Source organism: Anopheles marshallii, chromosome 2 (assembly GCF_943734725.1).
Source record: "Anopheles marshallii chromosome 2, idAnoMarsDA_429_01, whole genome shotgun sequence".
Taxonomy (NCBI): Eukaryota; Metazoa; Arthropoda; class Insecta; order Diptera; family Culicidae; genus Anopheles; species Anopheles marshallii.
The window spans coordinates 20,287,469-20,300,099 of NC_071326.1; the positions used below are offsets into that span (position 1 = coordinate 20,287,469).

Here is a 12,631-nt window from a genome sequence, read left to right on the forward strand (position 1 = left end):
CTACCGTTTTCTTCGTCCCACCAAAGATCCACGATGCGCCCGCCTGTTATCAGTGACGTTTGAAGCGTTGTCACATTCGCCGGTAGAACGCTTGGTCTAGAGCATGGAGCGGTCTTATCAGGCTCACTTCTTGCGCTCCTCCTAAAAAAAACCCAACCAAATGAGACGCGTGAGATGCTGCACGCATTCTACCGGCGTTATGGAGAGAGCCACCGCCGGTGATCGTGCGAGAGTGATCTCTGGGTGATCTTTCGGAGAGCCGATTGTTATAAAAACCAGCACAACCACCGTGCCACCGCTACAGTCGACATGTGCTAACCGCAATCAGCGTTACTGTAAGCGTGTGCCCCGAGCGTCTTGTGCTACGAGTGCTCGTACTATACCAGCAGCGTAGCATCTGTGTGTCTTCTTCTTCTGCGTTCGTGCACTTCGTTGTAAAACTTCCTTCGTATTACTACCGTGAGATTAAGCAACCAAGCTCCGAACACAAAATGACGATCAACGAACGGACGACGCTGCTGCCGAAGGAGTACCAGAAGACGTACAGCATCGCCATTCCGCAGGACGATGTGAATAATAATATCAGCAACAGCACCAACGACGATGGCGTACTGAGCGTGTAGTAAGTATCGGCAATCGATTGTATTGCGTGTAATATCAGTGAAAACACTTGTCCACTGGGCGTGCAACAAACTTGTGTGTGACAAACATCTTGATGCTTTCCCGGCGTTCAGTGGTCGCCTCTTCAACCCAACAATCGTACACTAATATGAAGCGCTGTTTACCAATGTGTTGAACACATTTTTTTCTCCGCAACGCCTCACCTCCCTTGCGCTCCACAATCTCAGCCTACCAACGACGTGCCGCACCGATCGTTATCGATACGCGAACGGGTAACGCGGCGGTACGATAAGCAAACAGTAAAGCAAAGTGCTCGTTGTACTACGCTTCGTGGGAATTAGGCTTTTGCCGGTTGATTGATTAGTAGCAGTACAGATTTAACATCCGTTTGATATGGTACCGTCTTTATGGGCGCCATGCCTAACCTTGCACCACAAAAAAAAAACCCCTACCAGTATTTCCCTTTGCCCGTTCTGCATCTCTTATCTTAAGATGACGCACCAAAACCAGGTTACCAGTGAATGAGTTGCAATTGCTGGCATATCAAAGCATGAGAGAACGAGAGAGAAAGCAATTAATCCAATTTTTCATGTAATATCCCACATACAAACACAAATGCGACCTGCTAACGATTTCGTAACTCGGTAACGCCTTCCAATGCAATCAGCGTTACTCGTGTGGTTACTTAGATACCCATGAGTGACAGTTGAAGCCACACATTCAAAACATTCTCAATCGATTGAATCGGCATGCGTGTCCCAATGGATAAGTACGTAAAATGTATTTCAAATGTTTAATTTACTCACTTTACTCGGTTTTATTGCAGCGACAGCTATGCACTAACAAAGGACGAGCTGAACAAGTACATTGACGACCCCTGGTGGATAAAGATGCGGTACGGATGCTTTGCTACCTGCTGGATCGTTTGCCTGATAGCGCTGGGCATTTCACTGTACATAGCGGTCGATGCGCTCCAACATGACCTTTGTGGTGCCTCGTTAACCAACAATGGTACAGCTGCACCAACCACCCCAAGCCCGGACAGCACAACGACGAATCCTTTCGCAAACGTGGAACCAAGCACGACTGCTTCGATCGTGTTTGCATTGCTAAATCAACCGACCTCGTAAAGGACACGGTACAGCTGGTCGCTTTGGTTTGATTTACAGCCTAGCATCCATAGTGGTTTTACTCGCATCGCTGTGATCCGCCCGTTCATGTGATTCCCCTACAGTAGAAGAAGAAATTATTTATTATCATTAGACGACACCCCGTGACAAAGAGTGCAATTCGCACCTGATATCGCATTTGCAACGAGACTGGTGTGTGTTACAGACACGTGTCACGATGGGGCGGAAAACCGGAATTCGATGGCGCATCGTGTGTGAGTGTCGGATCGTGTGACGGTGCTGAATCTCTCGGTCGATCGATGCAGCTCAAATTTCCCAAGCCGCCGACGGAAAGAACGACTGTAGGCAGATGATGTAACTCGGTGGGAAATTTACTCATCGCAGGGATTTGTTTACAAATGGACATTGCCAGTGTTGATACGGTTCGTTGCATCCCATGCAAAGGGATGGCATTGACGCAACGCTACACACGATTAGGTGCAATCGTAGCTTTTTCTAACCAAGAACGTGTCGTTACTTATAAGGACAGATTAGAATGTTACAAATAAACGAATGATATATGCTTAACTTTAAATAAGCAGAGTATTTGTAATTGTCTACTGCAGTTGTGAGAAAAATGATAACAATTGAAGTGAGAATTCAGGTATGAAAACCTATTAGTTTTTTTTATTAAAATATCATGTTTTGCATTAACATTATTTGCATTTCCTTTAATGCACGAGACTTTTAGTAATTCTTACAAGTTGTTGCTAATATTACTTTGAACACAAATGAAGGAAAATATTTAAGCAAAGTAAGTCAAAAGTTCCTAAATTTTGTTTAAAAAAATCTTCATAAGAACTCTTTTAACTTTGAGTATTGTTCTCGAGTCCCTTTGTCCCGTGATGTTCTTGCTGATATACTGAAAGTCATCAGGCATTAAATTATATCAGGACTTTAGCAAACACTGGCTACCAGATAAAACAAGTCCAGAAAGCCTTATATCCTAAGAGAATCCCTGTTCAATCGTCTTGTGTCTCGACCATCGGACCGACGCACCGAAAGTGTTGTGGATTGTATCCAGGCTCACCGTCAGAAGGTTAAATACGTATTAGGAATATATTTTGAAATTAGCGAAATGTTTTCACAAATCTGTATGTCAATTTAATAATCTCAAAAAAGTATAATTTTGAAGTAATTCTGTTGTACATTAAGTTCATTGCAATTATTCAATTTAATTCTAAAATCAAGTCAAATATTTAACAAATTTTATATAAAATTCCATCAAAAATACACAATTTTTCCGATGAACGAAATCCCAAACTCCTTAATTACGGTACAGACACCACAACAAAGTAATTCCAAACGGTCCATAGATTCGTCATCTGGCAAATTCCACCCATGTACGATGGCGTAGCTTCCGGCGGGTGCGAAGTTCAAGGTCCTTGCCGTACAGCTTTCCTGTTTTTTCTGCTTATATATGTTTCTTTTGTTTTATGTTTTCCATACCGATAAGGCAACAGCTGTACTTCGTTATCATCGGCAGCCAGGCAAACGAAAAGAATTGAACTTGCGAGACTGATCTGTGGCCGTGTCGTTTCCTGGTTTCCGGCACTCCGTCACAAAAGCCGACCACAATCCACCGCAGCCGGCTAACGTAATGGTTGGCTTACGCAGCACAGATAATCCAATGCGAACAGGGGGAATGTGCTGCATCAAACAATGAATTATGCTACATTGACCGGTCGTTTTGTTTACGGAGGAAAGCGCGGGATGATGTAATTCTTATTTGCTCTTTAGTCAGACATGATCTTTGGGACCGGACGGCCCCATGGGGAAATCCTTTCCGTAAATTGCATCAACTATGGATGATGGTTTGTACAGCTTGGAAAACTTTATTAAATTAAAGAAGTTGTTTTCGGAAGACTTATAGAGTTTCACAACTTCAACATTATTTTAATAAGTAAGTTTAAGTAAAAAGTATAAGTAACAAGTTTCAAAACCTAAGCAAAACATTTAGTAAAGTGTTTTACGATAGCATTAGTCATTCGTAGCGAAAAATTCCATCCATAAGCTCTGTAGCTCATCCGTATATGGGTGATTCCCTCCAGGCGCAGAGAGCATGTGCAAACATCTGCTCAATTTACTACATCGAAGACACTGCTCTTTAAAGAATTAGGTGCAATCAATGTACAAGTGCTTCAGAATTCGTGCAAACGCGAAGCACTTGAGTGAAGACACCTTATCAATTAACCTTGAACGGTACCGAGGCGTAACACAGCTCTGTTTCAACAACTCTACTTATCGAACAAGAAAGTAACGCACGTTTTCCAACAACTCGATGATAAAAAATGCCTGTTTGCCTCACAAATATGTGTCCAATTACGTAGCGTTAAAACTGCAATCGTCGTTGCTCAGAGCTTTATCCTATTCACACTCATTTACGCTACAACTGTAAGACGCATCAAAGAAGGCGGAAAACTACTCCACGTGCTCTAATCAATTACAAGTGCGAAGATTTAAACTACACAACCACCCAACGTAAACGACACTGTATTTTCACTTTCAGTTTTGGTGCCCATAGTTGGGGGCACTAATTAAAACACGAAGCGCGTTTAATTAAGGCCGGATTCCGGTTTGAAAACCAGGCTCATTTTCACTCATTAAGCTCGAATTTTCCCCGGTAACCAGGATCGCGTAGCAGGTAGCGCCAGTTGCCCCCCTTACAGAAGCATCCCCGACTCTTCCAGTGTGCGAGGAAATAAGAAAATTCCCTCAAACACACACACACACACACACACACACACACACGTAGACATACACAAAGGGCGCCAAATACGGCAAATGCTTTAATTACTCTGTGGTACAGTCCTCTTCCCGGTATATTCCGGTGTGCTCGGGAATATCTTACGATAAGGGTAGTAAAGGGGTGGTGAGGGGAGTCAGGAGAGAAGAAACTTCCTGTGTAAGGGAAAACATAAGGGTCGGATGTGTTGTTCGCTTGCTTGCCAAGATCAGGAAAGGGCGTCGTAATGGTCAGTTGGAAGTAAACGAAGAAAGAATGTTAATGAATGATGGTGAATGAACCATCAGCTTCCTTTGATGGGTCGGATTTGCCGGTCGCGTAGGGAAGACTGCGTATTTTACTTTGCAGTTTTTATATGCACTATGCACGAAGAAGGCTTTATTTAAAAGAAAAAAAAATAATTAAAACAAACTGTGTTAAGCTTAATAGTTCATTGGGCAAAATTTAATAGAAAAGAGAAATAGTATTACCCCTTCTAATGGCATTCTATTACGTTCCCATTTACGTTAGTACCATTCATTATATTCCCTCCCCTAAGCAAAACCGGAAGTTTCTCTTAATAAAGAAAAAGGAAGGCAAACAGTTTCCGTTGTAAACATCAATTCCCGTTTCATCTTTCCAACGCAAACAAGCGTTTTTTGCGAGCTGGCAATAAAAACCCCCGCGGGAGAGGTGGCGAAGTGTTTTGTCTCGTTACCAATCGTATCACAAGCACCAGCACACAGCGGCAACCGTGACGGCCTTTATGAAGCAGCGATAAATATTCGTCTGTCACAATACCAGGCGCGCAGGAAATCAACGGCCCGTGCTAGTGTTCGGTAGCCAAGGTAACCACCCCTGCCGGAACGATAGAGGTTTGGGGTGGAATGGCGAGATGAACACATACATGCTTACGTAGAAATGGTCAGGAGGTGGTGGTGGTCTGTTAAAGAACTATATGTAATGAAAATAATAATTACATATTACAATATTATAAACTTGTATTAAGTTAATATTGAACTTGTTATTAAATTGCAGATTGAATTCCACTTTTTTAGTCGAGTTACCAACTTGTTTATTTATTGTTTTATTAATTATTTAGCATATTTGTAATAACATATTTAACTCAAAAATATGAGATTTATGATGAGAATAAATTGTTCTCCATTTTCTGATACAACTTCTCCTTTCTTCCAATCCCTTATTGAAACGCATAGACCACAGCCTCATTCCCATCGTTATCAAGCTCGCGCAACCGAAAAACAAACATCAAACAACCCCCATCGGTTCAATGAATCATCCCACCCACTAGCGTATGCACTTCTACCATCAACTCCTGCTCGCCTGGTCGAAACCGAGTGAAATGATCACTGGCGTCAGCAAGCCAAAACAAACACAATAGGGACACCGTCTCGCCGATGGACACCGCAGATCGATTGGCTGGAGAGGGGTAGGGGGGAGGAAGGGAGGTGGGAGGGTATGAAAGGTACAGGACATCCAAATATTGGTTTATGTACACCGGCCAACCAACCGAATTCGCTGAGGGTCCGACGGTCCGACGTCCATTTGAAAGTTTGGGGGAAATCCATTTATCCTCAATGGAAGAGTGTGTTTTTCCTTCTACGCTTTTCGCACCGCGTTCCACAGCGCGCACAGCGGGACATGCGCGTTTGCATGCGTTGCTGCGATTTGTTTTGGTTGCGGAGCGTGAATGCACCGTACCGGCCAACTAGATGCATCTACGTGGGTATAGTTAAGGGTGTTATCTACCGAGAAAACCAAGATTGATGATATTATTGGTGCTAAATGTTATAATTATGCAAGGTGTTCTATAGACTTCCATCCTTAAAATGGCTTGATAAAGATGCTAAAAAAACAAATATAATTCAATTATACTATTTCATTGTTGCAACGGAAGCTTTTCTAGCACAATTTCGAATAAATACGGCAAAACCTCCTGTAGTAAAGGCAAATTCCCCAACATACGAACAGCATAAAGAGCGAATGCCATTGCAATTCCTGGCGGGAAATCAAGCTGAATACGGCAATTTGCGCAACTGCACGCGTGCATTGTGAACACCCTTAAATGCAACAGCTTCCGAGGGCTGCGCTCCTGTTCGTTGACGAAAAACCGACGGCATTCGGGAGCATCTTACGATGACGATTTTTACAAAAAAATTACTAATCCCTTGACCAGATGCACCCCAATGACGGTGCCACCCCATCGTCTACGCATATTAATGGGGAGGAATTCCCGCCCCCGAAAAAAAACCCCCGCAATTGCACACTTTTGTCTTAGTGAATGAAAAACTAAGAGGAAGTAAACATTGTGCCGCCTTCTTACACGGTGGGCCTCCTCAATTTCTCAACAACGCAACGCACGCATAAGGATGCGTTTTCGGGAGTCTTCCGCAATCGTTTACGCGCGGCCACTCATCATACGGGCAGGCAAATTTTCGGGACCATCCCGGCCATTCGGTCCGGCGAGTTTTCCAAAAAAACCCTGTGTATGGCCTATTCTTCCAACCAGAAGGAGGAAAATTCGTTACACAAAACGACCCAAACGATCGGGTTGAGCAATTATGTTGCCCATTCCAACCCACGTCCCGGCGTCCCGGGCCGCCCGATGACAGTACGCGGTTTGGCGGGAAAATGAGCACACAATCAATTATGCAGCACATCCTCTTGCCAATACGGCAAACTCGGTACGCTGAGCGCAACGTTGAGTAAGGATGAAAACGGAAGGACTCAAAAGCAAATATACTACCTGCGCGTGTATGTGTTTCTGGGGCGGGGGGACCAGGCCAGTACCCGAAAACGATCAATTGAATAATAAATGAACACGAATAAAACAAATTAATTAGCGTTCGGGTTGCAATTTCGGTGGATGATTTCGGGCCCCGTTCAGGCGATGACGATTGGGCATCCTTTTGCATGCGAGCCCGTTTGCGAACTGGCACATGCATCGGTTGCACTGGAATGTGTTTGGTTGGACGCGATCGATATGTAAAACATTAAATTACACTTACGTTGAGGTGGAAATTCAATTTCAAATTGAGACTGTACTTCATTACAGCATCTGTGAACCGTCTGCCGAGTTGAGGTTCAATTTTTAACAAGAAGCATGTAAAATTTTTGTTAACAATGGTTTTCTTTTCTTATATGATGTTTCAAAAAAAAAGTGTACAAAAAGTTTAAAAAATGTAACACTATTGTAAAGCTTTTATTGGTCACATCCTTCCATACAGTTGTTAAAAGTCATTAAGTCTCTGAAGTTTAACGCTTTAACTCCTATTTAAACGAAGGACTTTGCTCAAAACAATTAGGTAGTTGAGGTTACTTAATGAGCTCAACATTGTTAGTTAATTGTTAGTAAAAACTAGAACAAGTCGACCACGTACGAAAGTTATTAAGTGTTAAGGAATAGCGCTTTGAATATTGATATGTCACTTGCAAGTTAATGTGAACAGCAAAACGCTACTTTTCTTATAGAACTAATCGTATTGAATCTAATCATGGATAGCTTTAAATTCCGGACATTGTTCACATTTTAACTGAATATGTTCATACCGTGACTATGCTAAAATGTGCAGAATGTCCGGAATTTGTAGATATTCCGATCATTCGATTCATTCGATTCGTCATTCGATTCAGAACGTTAGAATTAATTACTCTGCTATATGAGATGAGGTATCCTTCTGTTCACAATCAGAAAAGGTAATCGCTCATATTGTGGGAATATCTTGTGGGTATTCTCTGTGCAGGGGATATGCACATGTTGAAAAAGTTTTTTAATTTAGTTTTATCACATACAAATTGGGAAGCTTATATAAAATATCAACTCAGAAAGTTACATAGACAAAACCTTCAATTTGTTTGTCAGAGATCAGGCTCTGAGGCACTGAGAACATGCGAATGGGGACATGCAAATTACACCGAACGACCCGACCCACAAAATTTTGTAAACAACATTTAGAAATAGTAAAAGTTTGTTAAAGTAAATATAGATTTGATTTCTGATGCCATGATTGTTTTTTAGTTAAAGGGTAGATCTACGAAAAAACACCAAAATTCATCCACACTGGCAGTTCCAAACATTTCAAAGCTTTCCAAGGGTTCTTCGAAGGATGCCGATTCAGTGACCACCAAACATGAGGATGTCCACATCACCGCATTACTACCCCAAGTAAACCCCAAGGGTCATCTACGGTGTAATGCTGACAGCGAAGATCCAGTCACAGTCATGGAGTGCACCAAACAGTACTAGAGACTTTTGAGGTACAGACCAAGATCATAGTAACAGAAGGATATGGACCTTCAAAATTATGGCAGCACACTACTTTATGACGTTTATACGTTGCATCTGTCTGCTCATCTTCCTATGCAATATTCTCTGGGCGAAGTTCGGAGGCTGCTGAAGGATTCTGCATCGCTTTTTACTCACCAAGTCTGGATATGTTGGGGACGTCACGTGAAGGGCACCGTAAAATCCAGTACTTTTAAAGTTCTTTTCCATGAACTACAGCCTTTCTTTTTTTTATTTGCTGCTAAAGCAATTAATTTGATGCATTAATTATTTTTATTTAATAAGGTTAATTTTCTACTAACTACAGCTTTACCAATGATGATATTAATCACTTTAACGATCAATAAAACCATGTCAGTATGTAAAATGCATCCGACACAACGAAAGCGACCACTTAAAACGGATTTAAATAAAACAATTCAATCCCCCACCGAAAGCACTCATTACTCATTGGCCATTGACACTATCCGGAAGAACTTTTTTATGTTTCCCACCGGACCCACCGGTGAAAATCAGTTTTCATTATCGCGCATGCCTTTCCCCGCAGCCCCCGAACCACCCACAATACCGAATAATGCACTCACGGGCCCCAAAACATTCGCACAGGCGCGACAAATGGTGGAAGAACGGCGGCCGCACAAAACGAGTGTGCGCTAATTAAAATCATATGTATCACATAACCGGCAACAGTCGCCAAAACTCGTCCCACCCGTCCGACCGGTGCGCACCCCGTGGTGCAACGAATGGCGCGCCAATTGTGCCGTAGAGTATGCCTCTTGGTGCGCATCGGTGCCGGTGAATCGACGAAATTAATGAGTCGTTCTGGTGTCGGGATGGTCGCTACGGTGCCCACGCGAGACTGCTCCTTACACCGTCGTCGGGCTGGTTATTATTTAATTAGCATTATCTTAATCGTTTGCTCTTGTTACATTTTTGTCTGTACCTTTTTTTCTCCAACCGATCGGGTGCATCTTTCCCATGGCTCTAACACCCGAAAAAACCAACCAACCGACGGTACGGAGGCATTCTCTAACCACCGAAAAACCCCACGGGAACACATATTATTATAATGCACTCGGTCTCTCGTTCTCGCTGGGAAGGGAAGGGGGTTGATAACAGGGGATGGTGATAATGCACGCGCACTGTTTGCTGCATTTACAGTTTTGTTTCCCATTTTGCAATGCATCCCCTCCTCCCTGCTTCCCTCCCCCCGCCCCAGTAACCTCCAGTGGGGAGAAGGGTTCGATGGTCATCCCTTGCAGCAACCAACACAGCGCACAAGGTGTGTCTTCCACGCGGATACACCTATCGGGATCGCACGCCACACCGAAGGTTGCCGTTGACCCGATTCCTAGCCGGAACCACAGGCGATGTTGTGCTCCTGTTCCCGAAACGAAACTCACCAACGATCTCACCCAACAAACGAACCCTGCTGAGGGGAACGTTAACCGGTCGTACCACCTGTTGCATTCGCGTTAGTAGCACCGGGGCAACACAGACCGACTCGGTCGGCTACTAACACAGCGAATTTCACCCCAGGGAACGATTTTTGCGATGTGCCAGCACCAGGCACCTAGAACCGTTCCATCCCCACCGGGAGGATACAGATGCATCCCCGGTTACCCGCGCGAATGCGGCGTCATTCCGGTGCCAAACCCTTCGGCGTCACACGCGCGCTGTGAGCGTGGCTTGGATGTGTCACCACCACTGCCCCGGTGTGACATTGTTCCGTGGGTGTATGTGATGGGAATGCTACTACCCATCCCTACGGCTACCAGCGGTCCATACGCGCCAGCAGGTAGCGCCGTCCACTCGTTTGCGAACGCTCGCTGCACGCGGGCGCGATGCAACGGACGCGATGCACCGATGAAAACCCGAGCGAATGCCGAAACGACGAGATTGGTTGACGTTCGGTGCGTAGCACACGCGCGCAACATGCTGCATGCTACGCCGGTAACAATGTTGCTTTGGGGAGGAATCGGTGTTTTTTAAACTTCGCACGCGCGTGTGGAAATGCACTGTTATTTGCATGTAGAACCATCCGTGGAGGAGATTGCGGATTGGAGTGCATACGAATGTACTGCATCATACATCGTGGGAGACTACCACGCCTCCTCTGTCCATGTGGACGACCTAGAAGGACTTTACGGGCTGGGTTGTCCGGTGTCATTCTCATGACGTGAACAGCCCAACGGGTGCCTGGCAAGTTTAGCTCATAGAGCTCGTCTTCGTAGTGGCTCCTCCATTGACCTTCCACGCAGACGGGGTCAAAAATCCTTCTGAGCATCTTCCTCTCGAACACGACTATGAGGATGTCGTCAGTTTTGGACAAAGTCCATGTCTCTGAGACGTATGTGGGTACTGGACCTATATAAATTCTGTATAGTCCCAGCTTCATTCGTCGCGACAGGTGTTTTGAGTGGAGGAGCGCAAAACTTAACCTCAATGTTAAGCTGGTGCTGACGTCGGTGCTGACTTCTGACCAAAACCAGATGACATTTTGGACGACTTCGAAAGGGCGTCTACATGAACGTCAAAACCGCCAATTTTGAAAAATATTCGTCATTATTCTAATGATATGAGCTTGCTTTCTTACATCGTAGACGCTAGTACCATCAGACGGCTTTGGTCTGCAGCAGGTTTTCTGAGGAGGCCGTTATTTCATCCCGCATCCTCTCCATCCGTGTCGATAACCTAAGAAGTCTCTTCAAGCTGCCTCGATTGGTGTCATTCTGATGGCCAGACACTTGTGCTTCTAGACTACATAATCATCAAAGTTGTGTCGTTTCACCTCAATTTAACCTCAACGAACTATTAACGAAAACCCGACGAGACCAAAGAATCATCCTAATCCTGCTGCACTTGAGCAAGGATTGTAGGTGTTTGCCAGTTATCCATTGAATCTAAAACCCAAAACTGATCCTCTGACTCTGATCTTGTTTCAGATATCGAATAAATGTTTCACCTTTTACACAAAATTTCCTTGTAGAATGGCGCTGAAGGACTTCTCTGAAGAGGGATATCTTCGTTGGCTATTGATTATTGGGCTGATGGTTTAAGATTTTCGACCTAACGATTCTTTTTCTTAGACATCTGCTGCACCAAAGTGATGTCTATATATCATAGGCATTTGGTAATATCTGAGAGATTATAAGATAGTTTCCCTCAAGTAAAAAGCCCAGAAATTCGAAAGTCACTCTCAAGAGTGGCGTTGCAACGGCGCAGACGCTTGGTAATAGCAAGAGACTTTAAGGATTTCACAGCGGTTTAGTTTAAAATCGTCCCGAGACCAGTAAGCATGTTACCATCTGAGAACCTCTAGCGGCAGTAAAGTGTCCGCAGAACTCTTACGCTTGAACGTCTCAGGTGACTCAGGTGACCAGCCTACAATTGTCATCGTGCCTTGCGCTTCCTAATCTTATCGGTAACACTAGCGAAGTCGGTTAGCTTAAAGCATTTAGCCAACGTTGACGTCTTTCCTGCGGGGGTCCAAAACCGAAAATCTAGCGTAAAGTTTACGCTAAAATCCATCGCCACGATAGCAAATGTAGACGCAAAAACGATTGTTATCGGCGCTGTGGGCGCTGATTAAATCGTCTAGCCGTCATGATGATACGTCGCAGTTTCACTAAAACCACACACGAACCGACGTCAGCGAAAGAAAACCAAGTGGATGGAGAGGTGCTTTCACTAGTCTAGCTCTTACTGTATTCGATTTTGTAACGCTATAAACAGTCTGTTGTGCGAAAAAAAAGGTTGCCATCGATCAGTGTGGTGTTTCGGGGTGTTTTGGGGCGTCTGCTTCAGTCC

General features: G+C 44.2%; 1 protein-coding gene across 1 annotated transcript; it reads left to right on the forward strand.

Moving 5' to 3' along the window:
- The first annotated feature begins 491 nt into the window (after window positions 1-491).
- Window positions 492-1,751, forward strand: LOC128708946 (uncharacterized). The gene is made up of 2 exons (XM_053803926.1): window positions 492-622; window positions 1,448-1,751. Exons 1-2 carry the CDS (start codon window positions 492-494, stop codon window positions 1,749-1,751), a joined length of 435 nt encoding a protein of 144 aa, XP_053659901.1.
- The last annotated feature ends 10,880 nt before the right edge of the window (window positions 1,752-12,631 follow it).

Bases quoted from the DNA above. Each gene is read 5' to 3' on its own strand.
- LOC128708946 (XM_053803926.1), top strand. From the start codon at position 492: ATGACGATCAACGAACGGACGACGCTGCTGCCGAAGGAGTACCAGAAG. The intron at 623-1,447 runs GTAAGTATCGGC...GTTTTATTGCAG, and splicing joins GATGGCGTACTGAGCGTGTA to CGACAGCTATGCACTAACAA.